Here is a 25323-nt window from a genome sequence, read left to right on the forward strand (position 1 = left end):
GGGGTAGCACTACACATGGAAGCATGGCAGGACTACATTTTTCAGGTGCTCAACACACGGCTTATGTCCTGTTTCTAAGAAAGGAGGTGGAGAAAGGTCCACCTCTCATGTCCTGTTTCCAAGAAATGAGGTGGAGGAAGGTCCATCTCGAATGTCCTTTTTCTAAGAAATGAGGTGGAGAAAGGTCCATCTATTATGTCCTGTTTCTAAGAAAGGTGGAGGAAGGTCCATCTCTCACGTTCTGTTTTCAAAAAAATTAGGTGGAGGAAGGTCTATCTCTCATGTCCTGTTTCTAAGAAATGAGGCGGAGGAAGGTCCATCTCGAATGTCCTTTTTCTAAGAAATGAGGTGGAGAAAGGTCCACCTCTCATGTCCTGTTTCCAAGAAATGAGGTGGAGGAAGGACCATCTCTAATGTCCTGTTTCCAAGAAATGAGGTGGAGGAAGGTCCATCTCTCATGTCCTGTTTGCAAGCAGTGAGGTGGAGGAAGGACCATCTCGAATGTCCTTTTTCTAAGACATGAGGTGGAGAAAAGTCCACCTCTCATGTCCTGTTTCTAAAAAATGAGGTGGAGGAAGGTCCATCTCGAATGTCCTTTTTTTAAGAAATGAGGTGGAGAAAGGTCCATTTCTCACATCCTGTTTCTAAAAAATGAGGTGGAGGAAGGTCCATCTCTCATGTCCGGTTTCCAAGAAATGAGGTGGAGAAAAGTCCATCTCTTATATCCTGTTTCCAAGAAATGAGGTGGAGGAAGGTCCATCTCTCATGTCCTGTTTGCAAGCAGTGAGGTGGAGGAAGGACCATCTCGAATGTCCTTTTTCTAAGACATGAGGTGGAGAAAAGTCCACCTCTCATGTCCTGTTTCTAAGAAATGAGGTGGAGGAAGGTCCATCTCTAATGTCCTGTTTCTAAGCAAGGAGTTAGAGGAAGGTCTATCTCTCATGTCCTGTTTCCAAGAAATGAGGTGGAGGAAAGTCCATCTCTCTTGTCCTGTTTCCAAGAAATGAGGTGGAGGAAGGTCCATCTCTCATATCCTGTTTCTAAGAAATGAGGTGGATGAAAGTCCATCTCTGTTCTTCACCAAAACACAAAACTCTATTATCTGGTATGGTTTGGTTGTTTGCTCTATTCTTTCTCCGGTTTGTATTTAGTTTTTTATGTTTTTCTCCAACAGGTGGACGCTACGTCTGGAATACCTCCGACGGACATCTTTTTTTATCTCCAGATTCGAATGCGAAATACAGCGACCTTGCACAACACCTTCCAGAAGAAAAGGTCGTCCCTCAGATACCAAAGGATCCCTCCAATTCTCAGGAGCCCTCTGAGACATCCCATGCTGTAACTCCAGATACACACCCAAGATCGCCCAAAATGGAGAGGTCAACAGAGCCCCGCCTTTCCATGGAATCGTCCTTGAGCCAAGAAGGAGATCACACAGAAAAGAGATCATTTCCATGTTCGGTGTGCGAGAAAACATTCACCAAAAACAGGGCACTTCTTAGGCATCGAGCGAGTCACAGGAGTGAGCTTCCGTATTCATGTCTAGAGTGCGGGAAATGTTTCATTCGGAGAGAAGACTTTCTTAGGCACCAGAGAGTTCACGGAACTGAGCGCCCTTTTGTATGTCCAGAGTGCGGGAAATGTTTTATTCGGAAAAAAGACCTTCTCAAACACCAGAAAACTCACACGGGTGAGCGTCCTTATTCGTGCCCAGAGTGTGGGAAATGTTTCACTCAGAAAGACACCCTTCGTGTACACCAGAGAAGCCACACAGGTGAGCGTCCCTATGTATGTTCGGAGTGTGGGAAATGTTTCACTAAGAAAAAATTACTTATTGTGCACCAAAGAATTCACACAGGGGAGCGTCCATATCCATGTACAGAGTGCGGGAAATGTTTCATTCAGAGAGGAGACCTTCTTAGGCACCAGAAAATTCACACGGCGGCGCGTTCCTATTCGTGTTCAGAGTGTGGGAAATGTTTCACTGAGAAAAGAAGGCTTGATACACACCAGAAAATTCACTCTGGTGATCGTCCCTTTTCATGTCCAGAGTGTGGCAAATGCTTTGTTGGCAAAGGAACCCTTGTTACACACCAAAAAATTCACACGGGTGAGCGCCCCTATTCATGCTCGGAGTGCGGGAAAAGTTTCGTTCAGAAAGGAGGCCTTCTTAAACACCAGGTATGTCACACAGGCATCCGTCCCTATTCATGTTCCGAGTGTGGGAAAGGTTTCACTGAGAAAGGAAACCTTCTTACACACCAGAAACTTCACAAGGGTGAGCGTCCTTTTTCATGTCCAGAGTGTGGGAAATGTTTCATTAAGAAAAAAGACCTTCTTAAACACCAGAAAATTCACACTGGTGAGTGTCCCTTTTCATGCCCAGAGTGCGGGAAATACTTCACAGAGAAAGGAAGCCTTCTTAAACACCAGAGAAGCCACACTGGCGAGCGCCCTTATTCCTGTTCAGAGTGTGGGAAATGTTTCGCTGAAAAAGGAAGCCTGAATAAACACCAGAGATGTCACACGGGCGAACAGCCCTTTTTGTGTACGGAGTGCGGGAAATGTTTTGCTCAGAAAGGAAACCTTCTTAGACACCAGAGAAGTCACACGGGTAAGCGTCCTTATTCCTGTTCAGAGTGCGGGAAATGTTTCACTCAGAGATCCGTTCTTGTCAAGCACCAGAGAACTCACATGGGCCTGCAAAGCAGGGAAAGTGGGAGTCCCACGTAACAGGCATTGCACATATGCAGAACTCGAGAGATCTAAGTACACCAGGGAACTTATGTAACCCAGTTAGTAAAAAGCAGGTTTAGAGGTTCAAATATAAATTACTGTATCACCCAATATATGGCTTCCATCCAGTAGCCAAAAAATATGCAGACCAACAAAGAAATTTGTGAAAAGAGATTCACAAGAAAGCGGCTACATTATGGACAGAATGCGATACTCGCCCTGGTTTACCATCACCCCAGTATGAGACAATACACACAGACCTAAAACCATTTAAAATCACACCAAGACCGGTCTAGATATATATGTGCTGCAAAGGTTATGGCCACCATGGTCTAAAGCATTTGCAGCACTTGCACATTGGTTACACTCCCTGTAGGAGGTGTATTCAAAAAATTATACTATAGGTATGTAATATCACATGCTATGCATATAAGCACATATAGTTACCACATAGGTTACACTCCCTGAAGGAGGTGTTTTCAAAAATTATACCATAGGTATATAATATCACATGCTATGCATATAAGCAGATACAGTTATCACCTGGAGAGAAGCATAACCCTAAGCCTATACAAGGCAATGTGGGTAAAAAAAGTGAATAAAGAAAGAGGATAACCCCAATGATATAATTATGGATTCATGCAGTACAGCAATATAAAGGCACATATGGTTGGGGCCCGTGGTAGACGCAAATAGTAGCAAAGATTCTTATAGATGAAAGAGTCCCTGTTGATGTCTTGATGGAGAAATAGATGCAAATAGCAGAGGCCTGCTTTATATGGTTTCTTCACCACAACATGTGGACTGCAAACCACTTTGGTATTCGTAATAGAATGAGGCCCAGTGGGTCTTCCGCCTGTTGAAATATATGTAGTATGCCTTGCATCTAGATCAGGGGTGGGCAAACTTTTTGACTTGGGCCGCAATGGGTTCATATATTGGACCCGGGGGCCGGACCAAGAGTAGATGAATGATGTGTATGTGTGAATTAATATAAATTAAATTAAAATTTTACTTACCTTTGCTCCGCGCGTTCCTCTCGCCGTGTTCCCGCGCCGTTCCGGTCTTCAGGGCGGACTGTGAGAGGAGCCTAGCTCCCCACACGTTCGTCACGCTGCCCCGCTTACACACATCCTGACAGCCAATCACTGGCTATCAGGATGTGAGTGGCAGCGAGACTGGCCAATCATTGCATTTGAGCGCGCTGAATGATGCAAATGTTTGCCTGCCCTGGCTGGTTTTTTTTTGTATCACGGTCCGTGGGCCAGATTAAAAGGTCCGCCGGGCCGTAGTTTGCCCATTGCTGATCTAGATAAAGCATCATAATGTCCCCATCCTGTAATAAGACAAACGATAATGGAAATATCCTTCATAGGTACTGCCATATTGATCCAGGGAACTGCCGCTTACATCAGCCGACATTTCGCGGGTTCCGACCTCTCCATGGCGCCTTTACAGCCTTTGCATGACTCATGGCATGTGAAAATGGCTGCCTCCTTGTAGGTCGGCGTGCATATCGCCAATGCGCATGACCGGAAGTGACGTATCTGACGTATGACGTCAACGCGTTTCGCCAATGGGCGTATCTCAGCTTCGTCAGGACCAATGAGATTCCTGCCTTTCAGCTTCCTATTTATAGTGGGATTAAACCCACCCACAAATGCAAATTATTTACCTGCAGCTATTCTCAATGGGAAAGAGGCTAATTACTTAGCACAACAGCTGGTCATTTATCACATTTAAAACGACAGGCAACTGGACACATCCAAGAAAGGATTACCATGTTCTATTGACATTAAAGGAGATAGAAAATTACCGCAACCTCACCACAAGATGGCGATATTAATTAGGAAATCCCTGTATAAGGCTACTTATCCAAAAACACCTGGAGATCACACTCCACATTTAACCCCTTTGGGAACAGTGTATCAAGTTTATATATCCAATATTTTTCCTTTCTTAATAATTCTTTATCAAAATCACCTCTCCTTTGGAGAAAATGTAATGCATAGAAACCTTTCACTTTTGTACCATCCAATTTACTTCCATGGTGCTTAGCATAGTGTTGAGCTAAATTACTTTCAGGGTCATTGAATCTGATGTCTCTAAAGTGTTCGCCTATTCGTACTTTAAGTTGTCTTTTAGTTTTACCAATATACATCTTTTTGCAAGGACAAGTCAATATATATAATACTCTGGCTGTGGAGCAATTTATAAGACTTTGAATTTTATAGTGAGTAGTATTTTTTGAATCACAGAAAAAATCTGTGTGATCCACAAATTTACAGATCTGACATTGCAGCACATATATATCCAGACCGATTGCCCAATTGTCAATCATTGATGTGTAATAAAGCATAATTTTTTGGAACTTTTTCTGAGTATCACATTCTGTCCATAATGTAGCCGCTTTCTTGTGAATCTCTTTTCACAAATTTCTTTGTTGGTCAACTTATGTAACCCCTTGAGCCTCGGATGATCTGGAGGCAGATTGACTCAACTGCTGCATTCTGCTTGACCCCAACAGTACAATCAGTCTGTAGATGCAGCAAAGCATGCTGGGTATACTCACTGTAGGACCTAAGGGGTTAACCCTCCACAGTGTGTAAAAATGCTGTTTGATCCTGTCTTTTCTGATCCTCCCCTTCTTCCAGTGTGCCCCTCTTATCTCCTGATAAGACATAGTGTGTGGAGTCACTCTGTACATGCTCAGTTTAGTGTGTTGATAGAGAGGGTTTTTTTTCCCCCTGGGAGAGTGCATGTAATCAGCACAGGACCAATCAGCACTGTCCAGACAGAAATCAAGGGTTCTGCATCCTCCTAGAGTAGAAAGAAAACTCCTCCTACAAGCTTTAACCAGTGCTCTGCTGGACACTGATAGAAGTCACAAGACTGCTCTATACTGCTGATGAGAAAAGGGATTTAGCAGTTCATATTTACTAAAATAATTGCGTTTCCATGTTCTGTGTACTGTGCGAGACCAGATATAGTGAATGTTGGGTCCGGGGAGAGCGGATATAGTGAATGCGGGGCCTGGGGAGAGTGGATGTAGTGAATGCGGGGCCCGGGGAGAGCGGATGTAGTGAATGCGGGGTCCGGGGAGAGCGGATACAGCGAATGCGGGGTCCGGGGAGAGCGGATCCAGCGAATGCGAGGTCCGGGGAGAGCGGATCCAGCGAATGCGGGGTCCGGGGAGAGCGGATACAGCGAATGCGGGGTCCGGGGAGAGCGGATACAGCGAATGCGGAGTCCGGGGAGAGCGGATACAGCGAATGCGGAGTCCGGGGAGAGCGGATACAGCGAATGCGGAGTCCGGGGAGAGCGGATACAGCGAATGAGTCCGGGTTTAGGTACACTTTAATCTCTTCATCTGAAATAATACTGAGCTGGTCCAATACCTACACAGATGGTGCCATGGACAGTTCTCAATATGTGGGCAAAGCACAGGAAATGTTAACACATAGATAATCTACTGGAAATCATGTCAATACATGGTACAACAAATGGCAGTCTTGACAATACGTGGTACAACAAATGGCAGTCTTGACAATACATGGTACAATAAATGGCAGTCTTGACAGTACGTGGTACAATAAGTGGCAGTCTTGAAAATACGTGGTACAATAAATGGCAGTCGTGACAATACGTGGTACAACAAATGGCAGTCGAGACAATACATGGTACAATAAATGGCAGTCTTGACAATACATGGTACAATAAATGGCAGTCGTGACAATACATGGTACAATAAATGGCAGTCGTGACAATACATGGTACAATAAATGGCAGTCTTGACAATACATGGTACAATAAATGGCAGTCGTGACAATACATGGTACAATAAATGGCAGTCGTGACAATACAAAGCCAACCATACTGATAAACCTGCACCAAAGAAGCATTGCAAAAAAGACATACAGGAACACCATTCCAGCCAGTTGCTATTGGCTGCTGGTGGTCATTGATCTTTGCTTTGCCATAGAAGCTTTCATTGGTCCAGACCATGAATTATAATTAATAAATTCAGAGTATTTTTTTTTTTATAAAATTTTGCAATATTCCCAATAAACCACTATTTTGTTGTATGTTATGTTTTTTTCTGAAATAAACAAGGAAGCTCAGCACTTTGCAATATTCTGTTCTCAGTCTCTTTGTGTGTTACACATGACCTCCATTCTTGGTGATTAGAATGTGCTCAGATCATCGACAATCACCCACCGACGTTTTATCATTGAGATGCAGACCCCAAAAGGTCCAGTTTCACAAATGTGTCAACTGACATTCAGAGGGTAGTTGGAGACAATACAAAAGCCACATAGACTTTTCCCATTGCTGCCATCTTAGTTATCCTCCTCGTGTTCTCCGTGATCAGCTCCATCATTTTACAGCTATTATCTTTATCAATGACACAGAGGTCCTTCATATCAGTGTCAGGTTCTTCATATCAGTGTCAGGTCCTCCATATCAGTGTCAGGCTGTCAAATGGGAACAGAAAAAATTGTATTGTCCTCTTTCATTGATGCTCAGTGGAGAAGGGCCTGTTACATTGATTGACATTGAGAAGAATGTCCCTTACATTGGTGGCCAGTGGGAAGCACGTCCCTTAAATTGTGGGTCAGTGGGAAGAACGTCCCTTACATTGGTGGCCAGTGGGAAGAACGTCCCTTTTATTCATGGTCGGTGATGAGAATGTCATTGAGAAGAATGTCCCTTACATTGGTGATCAGTGGGAAGAATGTCCCTTACATTGGTGGCCAGTGGGAAGAACATCCCTTACATTGGTGATCAGTGGGAAGAATGTCCCTTACATTGGAGATCAGTGGGAAGAATGTCCCTTACATTGGTGATCAGTGGGAAGAATGTCCCTTACATTGGGGGTCAGTGGGAAGAACAGCCCTTACATTGGTGATCAGTGGGAAGAGCGTCCCCTTTATTCATGGTCAGTGATGAGAATGTCATTGAGAAGAACGTTCCTTGCATTGGTGGTCAGTGAGAAGAATGTCCCTTACATTGGTGGTAAGTGGAAAGAATGTCCCTTACATGAATGTCCCTTACATTGGGGGTCAGGGGGAAGAATGTCCCTTACATTGGGGGTCAGTGGGAAGAATGTCCCTTACATTGGAGGTCAGTGGTAAGAATGTCCCTTATATTGGGGGTCAGTGGGAAGAATGTCCCTTACATTGGGGATCAGTGGGAAGAATGTCCCTTACATTGGAGGTCAGTGGTAAGAATGTCCCTTACATTGGGGGTCAGTGGGAAGAATGTCCCTTACATTGGTGGTCAGTGGGAAGAATGTCCCTTACATTGGGGGTCAGTGGGAAGAATGTCCCTTACATTGGAGGTCAGTGAGAACAATGTCCCTTACATTGGTGATCAGTGGGAAGAATGTCCCTTACGATGGGGGTCAGTGGGAAGAATGTCCCTTACATTGGGGATCAGTGCGAAGAATGTCCCTTACATTGGTGGTCAGTGGGGAGAATGTCCCTTACATTGGGGATCAGTGGGGAGAATGCTCCTTACATTGGAGGTCAGTGGGAATAATGTCCCTTACATTGGGGATCAGTGGGAAGAATGTCCCTTACATTGGGGGTCAGTGGGAAGAATGCTCCTTACATTGGTGGTCAGTGGATAGAATGTCCCTTACATTGGTGGTCAGGGGGAAGAATGTCCCTTACATTGGGGGTCAGGGGGAAGAATGTCCCTTACATTGGTGGTCCGTGGGAAGAATGTCCCTTACATTGGAGGTCAGTGGGAAGAATGTCCCTTACATTGGTGGTCAGGGGGAAGAATGTCCCTTACGTTGGTGATCAGTGGGAAGAATGTCCCTTACGTTGGTGGTCAGTGGGAAGAATGTCCCTTACGTTGGTGATCAGTGGGAAGAATGTCCCTTACATTGGGGATCAGTGGGAAGAATGTCCCTTACATTGGGGATCAGTGGGAAGAATGTCTCTTACATTGGGGATCAGTGGGAAGAATGTCCCTTACATTGGTGATCAGTGGGAAGAATGTCTCTTACATTGGGGATCAGTGGGAAGAATGTCTCTTACATTGGTGATCAGTGGGAAGAATGTCCCTTACATTGGGGATCAGTGGGAAGAATGTCTCTTACATTGGGGGTCAGTGGGAGCGCCCATTCTGCTCTAATCAGATGAGAATCTGTAAATTGATCCCCTGCTGATCAGAATGGAGTCTGCCCCATCTGAAAGGGACCTTAAGGCTTCAGTCATGCCTCCGCTTTCCTTTCTTTCCTCCAGACTGTACATATTCCTGAGGTCTCTCCTGATATGTTTTATCCCTCAGACCTTTCACCATTTGTGTTCCCCGTCTCTGGACTCTTTTCAATATCTTTTTGTAAGTGAGGTCTCCAGAACTGGGCAAAGTATTCTAAATGAGGTACAACTGAAGATCTATATAGAGGAATGAGGACATCCTACTGCCTGCTGGGGGTCCCTCTAGTGATATAAAGATCTATCCTTCCTCATGCCGGTGACCCCTCTAGTGATAAGATCTATATAGAGGAATAAGGACCTCCTTCCTCCTGCCGGTGACCCCTCTAGTGATATATAAAGATCTATATAGAGGAATCAGGACCTCCTTTCTCCTGCCAGTGACCCCTCTAGTGATATAAAGACCTATATAGAGGAATCAGGACCTCCTTCCTCCCGCCGGTGACCCCTCTATTGACATAAAGACCTATATAGAAGAATCGGGACCTCCTTCCTCCTGCCAGTGATCCCTTTAGTGATGCATCCTAGGATTCTATTCTCTTTTCCCAATGCTTGGCCACACCGTTTGCTCATTTTCCAATCACTTATAATATGTACTCCCATATCTATGTTTTTTTCACTGATGAAAAATATTCAAATAATGTAAGAATGCACCTAAAAAAAAGAAAAAGAAGCTGTCAATGTACTAAAAATGGGCTGCAGTTTTATCATTCTCCATGCGGTGGTGATCCCACGGGTTGTCAGAAGAATGCACAGACAGGAAGTGATATACGATGGAAGCAAGTATTTCCAAGTAAAAGGTGAGTCGGGAGGAAGTAGAGAGGAGACATTGCTGAAACTGGCAGCAGTGGAGGTATTAAGATATTATTTTATATTTACACCCAGTAACCCCTCGTCATGTCTGTCCTCTTCCTCCATCATCATGCCCGTCCTCTTCTTCCACCGGCATGTCTGTCCTCTTCCTCCACCAGCGTGTCCGTCCTCTTCCTCCACTGGCGTGTCTGTCTTCTTCCTCCACCGGCGTGTCCATCCTCTTCCTTCACCGTCGTGTCTGTCCTCTTCCTCCATTGTCGTCTCCATCTTCTTCCTCCACCGGCGTGTCTGTCCTCTTCCTCCACCGGCGTGTCCGTCCTCTTCCTCCACCGGCGTGTCCGTCCTCTTCCTCCACCGGCGTGTCCGTCCTCTTCCTCCACCGGCGTGTCCGTCCTCTTCCTCCACCGGCGTGTCCGTCCTCTTCCTCCACCGGCGTGCCCGTCCTCTTCCTCCACCGGCGTGCCCGTCCTCTTCCTCCATTGTGGTCTCTGTCTTCTTCCTCCACCGGTGTGTCCGTCCTCTTCCTCCACCTGCGTGTCCGTCCTCTACCTGCACCTGTGTGTCCGTCCTCTACCTGCACCTGTGTGTCCGTCCTCTTCCTCCACCGGTGTGTCCATCCTCTTCCTCCACCAGCGTGTCCATCCTCTTCCTCCATTGTCGTGCGCATCCTCTTCCTCCACTGGCGTGTCCGTCTTCTTCCTCCACCGTTGTGTCCGTCCTCTTCCTCCACCATCGTGTTCGTCCTCTTCCTCCACCATCGTGTTCGTCCTCTTCCTCCACCATCGTGTTCGTCCTCTTCCTCCACCATCGTGTCTGTCCTCTTCCTCCACCATCGTGTCCATCCTCTTCCTCCATCGTCATTGTGAGGTTTATTAGAAATAAGGATAGACATTTGGTTTTAGGCTAGCTAAATAAATCGTAGTGCAAGCTTTCGAGGCACGCTGTTTCACAACTGTTCCTCCTGCATGGAGTCACTTGAGGCTTCTCTTTTTTTAGTAATATTTTTGTTTTCGTTCAAGGATCTCATAACCATTGCTTCTTGTAAGTTTCAAGTGCCAATTCAAACCCCGCGGATGTCAGGAGGGGACCCCCTGCCAAAGCACCTTGTTGAGGACAAGGGCCTCTTCCCCACAACCCTGGCCTGGTGGTTTCGAGGTTCTGCAGGTGGGTGCTTATTAACATCTGGAAACCCTCTACAACAATAATAGGGCACCCAAATACCGGCTCCTCCATATGCGAATGAGTAAAGGGTACATAGTAACTTTTACTCAGTCACTCAGTATTATCTAACCCAGGTAGGTCAAACCAACTCAAATCAATGAGTTGACTTGAGAGGACCGAATCTTCAAGGGATATGCCCCTACAGTTGGTCACTCTGTATGGGATATTCACATATTATCTTCAAGAGGGTTGATTTGTGTCTACTGAAGGCCACATCTACTTAATTCTAGAAAAAGGTGTATACCACTTTGGTTTTTACCACTTAAAATGATGGTAAAATTAAAACTTACGATTTTTAATCACAGAAAAAAGGGTGATAGAACATTTCCTAAAGTAAAAGAACAATGGAGGGTGCAGAGTAGGTCAGAGGGCCTCATGTGGACGCTGTAACCACAATTTGACATGCTGATCTTACCCTTACATTAAAAAAACTAAAATATGATGTTTTGGTTGGAGTTGCATTTAAAGGCAATCTGTGTTTTTTTTTTCGTCAGAACGTTGAAAAATGAGGCCTGTTCTACAGTATATCAAGAGGTCCAAGAAAGACCTATGAGGACTATGGAGGAACGCTGTGGAGACATTCTTCTTCTCCGGGAAGTCTTGCTATTTATCAGATTGCTGACAGAGTGGAATGTCCTGTTTAGGTCACGTGACCAAATCAACAAACATGGGCAAATACCAAAACCAAGTGACCGAGAGAATATTAGACCTGACCCTGGAGATCATCTACCTGCTGACTGGAGAGGTGAGGAGGATTCTGGGAGGTCTCATGACATCACTCTTATCTGTATTAATAAAACACGGACCTGACCAGAGAGGTGAGGAGGGTTCTGGGAGGTAACATGACATCACTCTCATCTCTATTAATAAAACACAGACCTGACTGGAGAGGTGAGGAGGATTCTGGGAGGTCACATGACATCACTCTTCTCTCTATTAATAAAACACAGACCTGACCGGAGAGGTGAGGAGGATTCTGGGAGGTCACATGACATCACTCATCTCTATTAATAAAACACAGACCTGACCGGAGAGGTGAGGAGGATTCTGGGAGGTCACATGACATCTCTCTTGTCCCTAATAAAGAAACACAGACCTGACCAGAGGTGAGAACGGGATTCTGGGAATCTTTGTAACTATTTTCTCCTTTTACTAAGGATTATAAAGTGGTGAAGAAAATGTCGGGTGATCTATTAAAACCCAACAGCTGTCTTCATGGGGCATCACGCATCACAGTGCCTCCACCTCACTGCGCAACAACAGAGGGAACCAGTGCCAAGAAGATTCTGGAGGTCACAAACAAGATCATTGATATGCTGACAGGAGAGGTGAGCGGTGCCGGGAATTCTGGGACATTCTCCAGTAACAGACAAGCGATGTGTCTGGATGGTGACTGTATCATTGTGTGTGTCAGGTTCCTATAAGGTGTGAGGATGTCACTGTCTATTTCTCCATGGAGGAGTGGGAGTATTTAGAAGGACACAAGGACCTCTACAAGGACGTCATGATGGACAATCAGCCGCCCCTCACATCACCGGGTAAGAGGAGACTTTATTGTAAAGGAAAGAGCAGTACGGAGGATCCACCTAGATCCCCCATCATCTGATAAACACATAGAAACAATGGATTCAGTCAGTGTGTGTGTTTCCTACAGATGGATCCAGTCATGGGAACCCACCAGAGAGATGTCCCCGTCCTCTGTATTCCCAGGATTCCACACAGGAAGGTCACACCATCCCTCACCATCATCAGGGAGATGGATCCAGTCATGAGAACCCACCAGAGAGTTGTCCCTGTCCTCTGTATTCCTGGAATTCCTCACAGGAAGGTCACACCATCCCTCAACATCATCAGGTAGGTGAGACTGAACATGTAGACCTAAAATGTATTCTAAGCTATGAGAGGACATTCTTCTATCTAATCTCTTGTTACTTTTTACAAATGTATCCTATCATCTTTGGGGTTTAGGAAGAGGAACTGAGAGGCTTCAAAGTTGTGATTAAAGACGAAGAAGATGAGACATTGGTGAATGGAGATCAGCAGTCTATGGAGGAGGGGGAGATGATTATGAAAAGTAAACCAGAGGAATCTTCTCTACATATGGACACAAGTAAGTAACAAACACTAAATGCAGAAACATGTTCCTGACAAATGAGGAGGAGATACTGTACACCATATGGAAGGTCCATTTCCATTCCTCAATGTAACGTCATGTTCCCAACAAATGAGGAGGAGATACTAGACACCATATGAAAGGTCCATCTCCATTCCTCAATATAACGTCATCTTCCCAACAAATGAGGAGGAGATACTGGACACCATATGAAAGGTCCATCTCCATTCCTCAATGTACCGTCATGTTCCCAACAAATGAGATGGAGATACTGGACACCATATGAAAGTTCCATCTCCATTCCTCAAAATAACGTCATGTTCCCAACAAATGAGGAGGAGATACTGGACACCATATGAAAGGTCCATCTCCATTCCTCAATATAACGTCATGTTCCCAACAAATGAGGAGGAGATACTGGACACCATATGAAAGGTCCATCTCCATTCCTCAATAGAACGTCGTGTTCCCAACAAATGAGGAGGAGATACTGGACACCATATGAAAGGTCCATCTCCATTCCTCAATAGAACGTCGTGTTCCCAACAAATGAGGAGGAGATACTGTACACCATATGGAAGGTCCATCTCCATTCCTCAATATAATGTCGTGTTCCCAACAAATGAGGAGGAGATACTGGACATCATATGGAAGGTCCATCTCCATTCCTCAATATATCGTCGTGTTCCCAACAAATGAGGAAGAGATACTGGACACCATATGAAAGGTCCATCTCCATTCCTCAATATATCGTCGTGTTCCCAACAAATGAGGAAGAGATACTGGACACCATATGAAAGGTCCATCTCCATTCCTCAATAGAACGTTGTGTTCCCAACAAATGAGGAGGAGATACTGGACACCATATGGAAGGTCCATCTCCATTCTTTAATATAACGTCGTGTTCCCAACAAATGAGGAGGAGATACTGGACACCATATAAAAGGTCCATCTCCATTCCTCAATATATTGTCATGTTCCCAACAAATGAGGAAGAGATACTGGACACCATATGAAAGGTCCATCTCCATTCCTCAATATAACATCTTGTTCCCAACAAATGAGGAGGAGATACTGGACACCATATGAAAGGTCCATCGCCATTCCTCAATATAACGTCATGTGCCCAACAAATGAGGAGGAGATCCTGTACACCATATGAAAGATCTGTTTCATTCTTCAATATACTGCAACATTTTGTTTCTAGCAGATTAAATGGAGATACTACACAGCTTTGGTGTCCTACTTACACCAAAGACCTATATCTGGTCTTTTGGTACTTATTCATTCATCCTCAGTAGGGCTAAGCAAATCTGCCCGAGTCTGATCTACAAAGAGTTTTGCAAATCTCTTTTAAAGTTTGAGGGTGAATCTAAATTATTAATTTCTGGCTATTTGTAGGACTAACAAGCATGCTACTGTCAAACAAAAGGCATAAGAAGCAGGACATTATCAGGGTGAGAAAGGAAACATCTAAAAAATTTGAAAAGTCTGAATAAATAAATTAAAATGTAATTATTATTTATAATACCCTGAAGTGAAAGCTGGCCATCTGTTCTTTCAGTCCAGGCCTAACTGTAGGTCCACCATCTATGACCAATTTCTGTAGTAGTCTATACACTTGTTATGTTTGGGCCTTTGGTCATGGATCATGGATCGTGCTTGAGGCACCCTATATCTAGTAAGTTGACTATCACTGCTGTACACCATATGGAGGGTCCATCTCAGCTGTCATGTTTCCAAGAAATGAGGTGGAGGAAGGTCCATTTCAGCTGTCATGTTTCCAAGAAATGAGGCGGAGGAAGGTCCATCTCAGCTGTCATGTTTCCAAGAAATGAGGCGGAGGAAGGTCCATCTCAGCTGTCATGTTTCCAAGAAATGAGGCGGAGGAAGGTCCATCTCTTCTGTCATGTTTCCAAGAAATGAGGCGGAGGAAGGTCCATCTCAGCTGTCATGTTTCCAAGAAATGAGGCGGAGGAAGGTCCATCTCAACTGTCATGTTTCCAAGAAATGAGGTGGAGGAAGGTCCATCTCTGTAATTCACCAAAACCATGTCATCAAAGCACATTGTCATCCTTTATAGTTGTGTTGGCATACTATCCTTTATCTGGCTGAGATTTATATTTTTATGTTATGACTGCTCCCAGCTCCATGATAGGTCTCTCTAACAATGTTTACTGCTAGATCAACACCTATGCAGGGCTGGTGCTTCCACTAGGCAAAATAGGCAGCTGCCTACGGCACACTGCATCTAGGGGTGCCTGGGAGCAGCACGGGCCGGCACTTTGAGTGAAATGCCGCCACGTCATGAATGATCCTTCAGCTGAGGGAGGAGAGACAGAAGGGAGGAAGAAAGGAAAGCCGAAGATGCCTGGGGCCAGTGTAGCAGCTGAACTGCATTTCCTTCCAGTGTTCCTCTCAGACTCAGTCCCTTACTGGATGCCGGCTGGTGGCTGCTGATCACTGTGGAGTTCCAGCCCTTCTCTTCTCATTCATCGGCAGAGGCGGAGCTGCGCCTGCGGAGGACGGTAATGTCTGTTTACCAACACTGGCACAGATCAGCAGGCACTTGAAGGGCAGGCTGTGGGATGGTGATGATGTCATCGCTCACTGACACATTGCACATGTGATGACACTCACACAGACATGAGACATTGGAGTCAGACATTACCTTCCTCCGCAGGCGCAGCTCCGCCTCTGTCATGAATAATTCTTCAGCTGAGGGGAGGAGACAGAGGGGAGGAAGAAAGGACTAAGAAAAATGCCGGGTGTCTGGGGCCAGTGTAGCAGCTGAGCTGCCTTTCCTTCCAGTGTTCCTCTCAGATGCAGTCCCTTTCTGCAAGCAGACTGGTGGCTGTTGATCACTGTGGAGTTCCAGCCCTTCTCTTCCCATTCATCGGCAGTGGCGGAGGAAGGTAATGTCTGACTCCGATGTCTCATGTCTGTGTGAGTGTGACCTGGTCAGCCATCCATCACATGTGCAATGTGTCAGTGAGTGATGACATCATCACCATCCCACAGCCTGCTCTTCTAGTGCCTGCTTATCTGTGCCAGTGTTGGTAAACAGACATTACCTTCCTCCGCAGGCGCAGCTCCGCCTCTGTCATGAATAATCCTTCAGCTGAGGTGGGGAGGAGACAGAGGGGAGGAAGAAAAGACAGAGGAAGAAGCCAGGTGTCTGGGGCCAGTGTAGCAGCTGAGCTGCCTTTCCTTCCAGTGTTTCTCTCAGACTCAGTCCCTTACTGCAAGTCGTCTGGTGGCTACTGATCACTATGGCGTTCCAACCCTTCTCTTCCCATTCATCGGCAGAAGCGGAGGCAGGTAATGTCTGACTCCAATGTCTCATGTCTGTGTGAGTGTGACCCGGTCAGCAATCCATCACATGTGCAATGTGTCAGGGAGTGATGACATCATCACCATCCCACAGCCTGCTCTTCTAGCGCCTGCTGATCTGTGTCAGTGTTGGTAAACAGACCTTACCTTCCTCCGCCTCTGCCAATGAATTGCAAGAGAAGGGCTGGAACTCCACAGTGATCAGCAGCCATCAGCCAGCTTGCAGTAAGGGACTGAGTCTGAGAGGAACACTCAACACTGTTGTGTCGGATCTGTCACTGTGTGGGATCGCTCAGTTCAGGTGGTCTTTGTGTGTGTGTGTGTGAGGGCTGGGCTGCCTGTTGTCACAGCGGTTTATCCCCCCCCCCCCATTGCCTGGGACCTGTCAGCGTGTAGATCCATCATCCTCCACTCTCGGCATGAAGGACACTTCTAACACATATATACAAATTGTTTTCCAGCAGGTGGACGCCATATCTGGAATATCTTTGAGGGATATCCTACGTCATCTCCAGACTATGAAGCAAAATCTAATGACGCGGCACAAAACTTTCCAGGAGAAAAGGTCATCACTCAGAATCCACCGGGATCGATGAAACCCTCCAATCTTCAGGAATCATCCAATATGTCACAAGCTGTGACTCCAGGTACACATCGAAGACCTCACAGTACGGAGAGATCAACAGATCCATCGAATCCCAAGGAATCTTCATTAGGTAAAGAAGGAGTTCACTCTGGAGAGAGTTCACTGTCCTGTTCGACGTGCGGGAAATCATTCGCTAAAGCCAGAGCTCTTCTCAAACATCAGAGAATTCACACGGGTGAGCGTCTCTATTCCTGCTCCGAGTGTGAGAAAACGTTCACGAAAAACAAGAACCTTCTAAGACACCAGAGAGTTCACACGGGCGAGCGCCCTTATTCATGTTCAGAGTGCGGGAAATGTTTCAGCCAGAAAGTAACCCTTCTTCGACACCAGAAAATCCACACAGGCGAACGGCCCTATTCGTGTTCAGAGTGCGAGAAGTGTTTCATTCAGAAAGGCGCCCTTCTTACACACCAAAGGAGTCACACGGGTGAGCGTCCTTATTCTTGTCCAGAGTGCGGGAAATGTTTCAGTCAGAAAGGAGATTTGCTGAAACATCAGAGAAGCCACACTGGTGAGCATCCCTATTCATGTTCAGCGTGTGGGAAATGTTTCACTCAGAAAGGGGACTTTCTTAAACATGAAAAAGCTCACCCTGGGGAGCTAAACCATTCATGCCCAGAGTGCGGGAAATGTTTCATTCTGAAAGGAGACCTTCTTAAACACCAGAGAAGTCACACAGGCGAGCGCCCCTATTCATGTTCAGAGTGCAGAAAATGTTTCACTCACAAGGGAAACCTTCTTACACACCAGAAAATTCACACAGGTGAACGTCCTTATTTTTGCACAGAGTGCGGGAAATGTTTCAGTCAAAAAGTGAGCCTTCTTAGACACCAGAGATATCACACAGGTGAGCGCCCCTATTCATGTTCAGAGTGTGGGAAATGTTTCACTGAGAAAGGAAGCCTTGTTAGACACCAGCGATATCACCACACAGGTGAGCGTCCATATTCATGTTCAGAGTGTGGGAAATGTTTCACAGAAAAAGGAAGCCTTCTTAGACACCAGAGAACTCACACAGGCCAATAGGAATTGTAGGTATGTAGATGCAGGAATTGTAGATATATACGTATAGAGGATCCTTTGTAACCCCATGAGCCTCAGATTATCTGGGGAAGGTTAGACTCAAGTGGTGCACGCTCCATGCTGTGAAGTATTATGGGCATGCCAAAAATACTAACACTTTTTAGGGTGTGATGTATGACTTGTTGGCCTGCAAGGATCAAATTATAGTAATATGGTCCTTCAAACTCAACTCTCCAAGATGACACTTTAGCTATGGTCATTCATGGGCAAATATAACAATTCCTAGGCAATTGTGCCAACTGACGAGCAACAAAGGTGGGTAAAATCCTAGAAATCGAGATATTACAGTACAGTACCAATGGGTAGGTACCAATGGAGCAATGGCAAACATCTAATCCAATCAGGATTTTGCTTTTATCAATATGGACCTTGCATGTCATTGCTCATTGTTTGCTCTATTCTAGAAGCTGACCTTTAATTGGTCCAGGCTATATATAATTATTAATACATTTGAAATATTTTTAACATCAATTTGCTTTCAGATAAAGTTCCATTTTATTGTGTTTCATTTAATGAGTACTTTTTTATTTTTTTCAAAAACAGCCTGTTCCCAATAAATGAGGAGGATATACTGGACACCATATGAAAGGTCCATCTCCATTCCTCAATAGAACGTCATGTTCCCAACAAATGAGGAGGAGATAATGGACACCATATGGAAGGTCCATCTCCATTCCTCAATATAACGTCATGTTCACAACAAATGAGGAGGAGATACTGGACACCATATGAAAGGTCCATCTCCATTCCTCAATATAATGTCATGTTCCCAACAAATGAGGAGGAGATACTGGACACCATATGAAAGGTCCATCTCCATTCCTCAATATAACGCCATGTTCCCAACAAATGAGGAGGAGATACTGGACACCATATGAAAGGTCCATCTCCATTCCTCAATATAACGTCATGTTCCCAACAAATGAGGAGGACATACTGGACACCATATGGAAGGTCCATCTCCATTCCTCAATATAACGTCATGTTCACAACAAATGAGGAGGAGATACTGGACACCATATGAAAGGTCCATCTCCATTCCTCAATATAATGTCATGTTCCCAACAAATGAGGAGGAGATACTGGACACCATATGAAAGGTCCATCTCCATTCCTCAATATAACGCCATGTTCCCAACAAATGAGGAGGAGATACTGGACACCATATGAAAGGTCCATCTCCATTCCTCAATATAACGTCATGTTCCCAACAAATGAGGAGGAGATAATGGACACCATATGGAAGGTCCATCTCCATTCCTCAATATAACGTCATGTTCCCAACAAATGAGGAGGAGATACTGGACACCATATGAAAGGTCCATCTCCATTCCTCAATATAACGCCATGTTCCCAACAAATGAGGAGGAGATACTGGACACCATATGAAAGGTCCATCTCCATTCCTCAATATAACGTCATGTTCCCAACAAATGAGGAGGACATACTGGACACCATATGGAAGGTCCATCTCCATTCCTCACTATAACGTCATGTTCCCAACAAATGAGGAGGAGATACTGGACACCATATGAAAGGTCCATCTCCATTCCTCACTATAACGTCATGTTCCCAACAAATGAGGAGGAGATACTGGACACCATATGGAAGGTCCATCTCCATTCCTCAATATAACGTCATGTTCCCAACAAATGAGGAGGAGATACTGGACACCGTATGAAAGGTCCATCTCCAATCGTCAATATAACATCATGTTCCCAACAAATGAGGAGGAGATACTCGACACCAGATGAAAGGTCCATCTCCATTCCTCAATATAACGCCATGTTCCCAACAAATGAGGAGAAGATACTCGACACCAGATGAAAGGTCCATCTCCATTCCTCAATATAACGCCATGTTCCCAACAAATGAGGAGGAGATACTGTACAACGTATGGAAGGTCCATCTCCATTCCTCAATAGAACGTCATGTTCCCAACAAATAAGTCAGAGATGCCTCATACCATTGGAAATGTCCGTCTCTATTCCAGAATATAATGTCATGGTTGAGGTAGGTCCATTTCTTATCATAACATAATGTCATGCATGTACAAACTCATATAATCCAGTTGTCATAGCTGAGTACAGAGAAACACTCATGTGAAAGAACAGCAAGGAGCAGAACGGCGAGTACTGGTATTGTGCATGGGCACACATTGAAAAACGCTCTGTATTGCTTTGTGGAATGTGAGTGCGCATTTTTACTGGAGATAAATAAAAGTCTTTGTAAAGGATAAAGCACTATGTGGGAATCTCTCTTTTTCATGGTCTAAACTGGAGGAGCAAAAGGGAAGAAGAGGAAATAGGAGATAGATCCCCACAGGACGAGGGGAGATATCCATATTCATCCATCCAGTCCTCACAGCTCAGAAGAGTTTGGGAGGCCCCCCAGTGGAAGGAGAGCAGTATTACAGTCCACTCCAACAGCAATATTTTTTTATATATAAAGATCAAAATTGGGACATTTATATTATGTCCAGTTAAGGGCAATAAGTATATAGCCCCATTTGGAACTTTGGGCTGTATAAGTGAGGTGAGCACACATTATCACTTGCACAGCAAGACTAAAAAGAGGTCTTTTTTATTTTATTATTATTTTTTTTTTATATTTTTTTATATTTTTATAATTTCTTATTTTTGTGTATTTTGAATTTGGCACATATATATTTTGTATTGCACATATATATCACCTCAAATGGTGGTTTCTTGTTTATCTAATTTTTATAATAATAATATCACGCATATGGAATTTGAATATATTTATTAGAGTTTTTTCACATTATTATTAATTTATAAAATATTTAGCAATATTGCTTAATAATCAATTATAGCACAGGTGTGTTTTAATTTTAATTTATTTACATCATTATGGATTAATATTTATTTATTCATATTATTTATTATTAATTAGCACAGATGTGCATGAAATGCACGTTTGAAGGGGAGAATATTGCAAATATTTTAGTGTTTAGTAGATGGAACGCGACACATTTAATATTTTATTAGTTCATTTTCACACAGTATTATGAGTATGTGTATTTGTGTTGATGCACCATCACATTTTTAGGAGTCAGTTATTTATAAGTATTTTTCAAATATCACTATAGTAGCTCACAAGTACACATTATTATAATTTTATACCAGTTGTCATAGCTGATGTGGTTGTACTGTAATTTTTAGATCTTTTATATCACTAGAGGAATCACCAGCAAGAGGAAGGAGGTCCTGATTCCTTTATACAGATCTATATATTCCTCTACATAGATCTTTATATCACTAGGGGAGTCACCGGCAACAGGAAGGAGGTCCTGATTCCTCTATATAGATCTTTATATCACAAGAGGGGTCACCGGCAGGAGGAAGGAGGTCCTGATTCCTCTATATAGATCTTTATATCACAAGAGGGGTCACTGGCAGGAGGAAGGAGGTTGAGATTCCTCTATATCAGGGGTGGGCAACTGTGGCCCTCCAGTTGTTGGTGAACTACAAGTCCCATAATGCCTCTGCCTTTGGGAGTCATGCTTGTAACTGTCAGTTTTACAATGCCTCATGGGACTTCTACAACAGCTGGAGGGCCACAGTTGCCCACCCCTGCTCTATGTAGATCTTTATATCACTAGGGGGGTCACCGGCAGGAGGAAGGAGGTCCCGATTCCTCTATATAGATCTTTATATCACTAGAAGAGTCACCGGCAGGAGGAAGGAGGTCCTGATTCCTCTATATAGATCTTTTTATCATGTGAGGGGTCACTGGCAGGAGGAAGGAAGTCCTGACTCCTCTATATAGATCTTTAGATCACTAGAGGGGTCACCGGCAGGAGGAAGGAGGTCCTGATTCCCATATGTAGATCTTTATATCACTAGAAGGATCCCTAGCAGGAGGAAGGGGGTCCTGATTCCCCTATATGGATCTTTATATCACTAGAGGGGTCACCGGCAGGAGGAATGAGGTCCCGATTCCTATATTTAGATCTTTATATCACTAGAGGGGTCACCGGCGGGAGGAAGGAGGTCCTGATTCCTCTATATAGATCTTTATCTCACTAGAGGGGTCACCGGCAGGAGGAATGAGGTCCCTATTCCTATATTTAGATCTTTATATCACTAGAGGGGTCACCGACAGGAGGAAGGAGGTCCTGATTCCTCTATATAGATCTTTATATCAGTAGAGGGGTCACCAGCAGGAGGAAGGAGGTCCTGATTCCTCTATATAGATCTTTATATCACTAGAAGGGTCACCGGCAGGAGGAAGAAGGTCCCGATTCCTCTATATAGATCTTTATATCACTAGAGGGGTCACCGGCAGGAGGAAGGAGGTCCTGATTCCTCTATATAGATCTTTATATCACTAGAAGGGTCACCAGCAGGAGGAAGGAGGTCCTGATTCCTCTATATCGATCTTTATATCAGTAGAGGGGTCACCAGCAGGAGGATGGAGGTCCTGTATCCTAAATATAGATCTTTATATCACTAGAAGGGTCACCAGCAGGAGGAAGGAGGTCCTGATTCCTCTATATAGATCTTTATATCAGTAGAGGGGTCACCGGCAGGAGGAAGGAGGTCCTGATTCCTCTATATAGATCTTTATATCACTAGAGGGGTCCTGTGCAGGAGGAAGGCGGTCCTGATTCCTCTATATAGATCTTTATATCAGTAGAGGGGTCACCAGCAGGAGGAAGGAGGTCCCGGTTCCTCTATGTAGATTTTTAGTGAGACCTCATATAGAATACTTTGTCCAGTTCTGGAGATCTCACTTGATATTGATAATATAGAAGAAGTCCAGAGATGGATAACAAAAATGGTGAAAGGTCTGGGTGATAAAACATCGGGAGAGCCTTCAGGAAAGGGGAGACATGATGGAAACTTTTTAATACATCAAGAGGCTAAATAGGAGGACAGTATGAAGCCAAGATTGAGAACCCGAGGATGGCCTCAAACTAGGAGGAGCAAAGTTCAAAACCAATCTTAAAAAAGTATTATTTTACCGAAAGAGTAGTTGATGCGTGGAATGGACTTTCAGAAGGGGTACTGAGTCAGTCAACAGAGAGTAGGTTTAAACATGCTTGAGGAAAACATAGATTTATACTCAGTCAAAAAAGTAAAAAAAAAAAGGGAGAACCTATTTGATGGACCACTTGGTCATTTTTGGATGAGCTTCAAGCTGGGAAGACACATAGAGACGTAGCCAAAGGATTTCCACAATAAAAACTGAAAAAAATCTGTACAATATTTCACTCTCCAGGTTCTGAACTCTTTGTACATCTGATCCAGCCAATGCCTGCTATGGGTTGGCTGGTTCTGTCATGGAAAACGGTAATAGAAATGGTGCCCGTCTCTATTTAGCTCTATGGTAGAAACCGAGACGAAGGGCTCACTTCCTGTGACCTCGGTGTGACGGAAACCATTGGTACACAACTTTTGGAAAGAGGGCTGCAGTTCCTCCATTCTCCACAAGACGGTGACCACACTTATATGGAGCACATGCACAGACAGGAAGTGAGGTTTGGATGGTAACAGGAAGTTCTGGGTCAGAGGTCGGGAGGAAGTAGAGAGGAGCCATTGCTGGAACTGGCAGCAGAGGAGGTAATAAGATCTTATTTTATATTTACACCCAGTAACCCCCCGTCATGTCTGTCCTCTTCCTCCACCGTCACTGTGACATCCTTTATCTCCAGCAGATGATGATACACATATATAGAGTATAATGATGTATTAATTATATCTAACATATACCATAGTGCTGTACAGAGAGCATTGGGCCAATCACATCAGTCTCTGTACCAGAGGAGCTTACACTCTAATGTCCCCTCCCCCGCAGTCGCATCAGTCTCTGAACCAGAGAAGCTTACACTCTAATGTCCCCTCCCCCACAGTCCCATCAGTCTCTGTACCAGAGGAGCTTACACTCTAATGTCCCCTCCCCCACAGTCACATCAGTCTCTGCACCAGAGGGGCTTACATTCTAATGTCCCCTCCCCCCACAGTCACATCAGTCTCTACTAGAGGAGCTTACACTCTAATGTCCCCTCCCCCCACAGTCACATCAGTCTCTGAATCAGAGGAGCTTACACTCTGCACAACACACCCACCCGGTGCTGAAAGCTTAACATGTCAATATTTTGTCCATCTATAGAGAGGAGCTTCCTGTACAGGTCACATGACTGCATGAATGAGAATGGACAAGCAGCAAAGTCACATGACTGAGAAGATCTTGGGCTTCACCCTGGAGATCATCTGCTTGCTGACCGGAGAGGTGAGGAGGATTCTGGGAGGTCACATGACATCACTCTTATCTCTATTAATAAAACACAGACCTGACCGGAGAGGTGAGGAGGATTCTGGGAGGTCACATGACATCACTCTTATCTCTATTAATAAAACACAGACCTGACCGGAGAGGTGAGGAGGATTCTGGGAGGTCACATGACGTCACTCTGATCTCATTAATAAAACACAGACCTGACCGGAGAGGTGAGGAGGATTCTGGGAGGTCACATGACATCACTCTCACCTCTATTAATAAAACACAGACCTGATCAGAGAGGTGAGGAGGATTCTGGGAGGTCACATGACGTCACTCTCACCTCTATTAATAAAACACAGACCTGACCGGAGAGGTGAGGAGGATTCTGTACCTACTAATAGATGTGATTGTTTTTAATAGGATTACGAAGTTGTGAAAAAGAATTCTAATGAAAAACTGACTCCAACTAGTTGTCTTCATGAGTCTTCTCCACCTCCTATCCTGACCCCTGAGAGCAACAAGATGCAGAGGATTATAGAAGTCATCCAGAAGATGATGGAGCTGCTGACCGGAGAGGTGAGCGGTGCCGGGAATTCTGGGACATTCTCCAGTAACAGACAAGGGATGTGTCTGGATGGTGACTGTATCATTGTGTGTGTCAGGTTCCTATAAGGTGTCAGGGTGGCACTGTCTATTTCTCCATGGAGGAGTGGGAGTATTTAGAAGGACACAAGGACCTCTACAAGGACGTCATGATGGACAATCAGCCGCCCCTCACATCACCGGGTAAGAGGAGACTTTATTGGAAAGGAGAGAGCAGTACGGAGGGTTCACCTAGATCCCCCATCATATGATAAATACATAGAAACAATAGATTCAGTCAGTGTGTGTGTTTCCTACAGATG

At 44.6% G+C, this 25323-nt stretch overlaps 2 protein-coding genes across 2 annotated transcripts in view; both read left to right on the plus strand.

Moving 5' to 3' along the window:
• The window catches only part of LOC149453256 (uncharacterized), a 65883-nt gene extending 45471 nt beyond the window's left edge, over positions 1–20412 (plus strand). The window contains exons 13-19 of the mRNA XM_089688616.1: positions 1175–2730; positions 11623–11742; positions 12155–12325; positions 12412–12535; positions 12652–12851; positions 12966–13107; positions 16905–20412. Of these exons, the coding sequence (XP_089544742.1) occupies positions 1175–2730; positions 11623–11742; positions 12155–12325; positions 12412–12535; positions 12652–12851; positions 12966–13107; positions 16905–18115 (3524 nt within the window). The 3' untranslated portion in view covers positions 18116–20412. The remainder of the gene's footprint in view (positions 1–1174; positions 2731–11622; positions 11743–12154; positions 12326–12411; positions 12536–12651; positions 12852–12965; positions 13108–16904) is intronic.
• Positions 20413–23684: 3272 nt separating this feature from the next.
• On the plus strand, positions 23685–25272 carry LOC149453257 (gastrula zinc finger protein XlCGF66.1-like). Its single transcript, XM_089688617.1, has 4 exons — positions 23685–23757; positions 24308–24427; positions 24839–24994; positions 25081–25272. The coding sequence occupies exons 2-4, from the start codon at positions 24344–24346 to the stop codon at positions 25270–25272; spliced, it is 432 nt and encodes a 143-aa protein (XP_089544743.1). The 5' UTR covers positions 23685–23757; positions 24308–24343.
• The last annotated feature ends 51 nt before the right edge of the window (positions 25273–25323 follow it).

Source organism: Staurois parvus, unplaced genomic scaffold, assembly GCF_062004578.1.
Source record: "Staurois parvus isolate SC_StPar_1 unplaced genomic scaffold, SC_StPar_1.0 ptg000449l, whole genome shotgun sequence".
NCBI lineage: Eukaryota > Metazoa > Chordata > Amphibia > Anura > Ranidae > Staurois > Staurois parvus.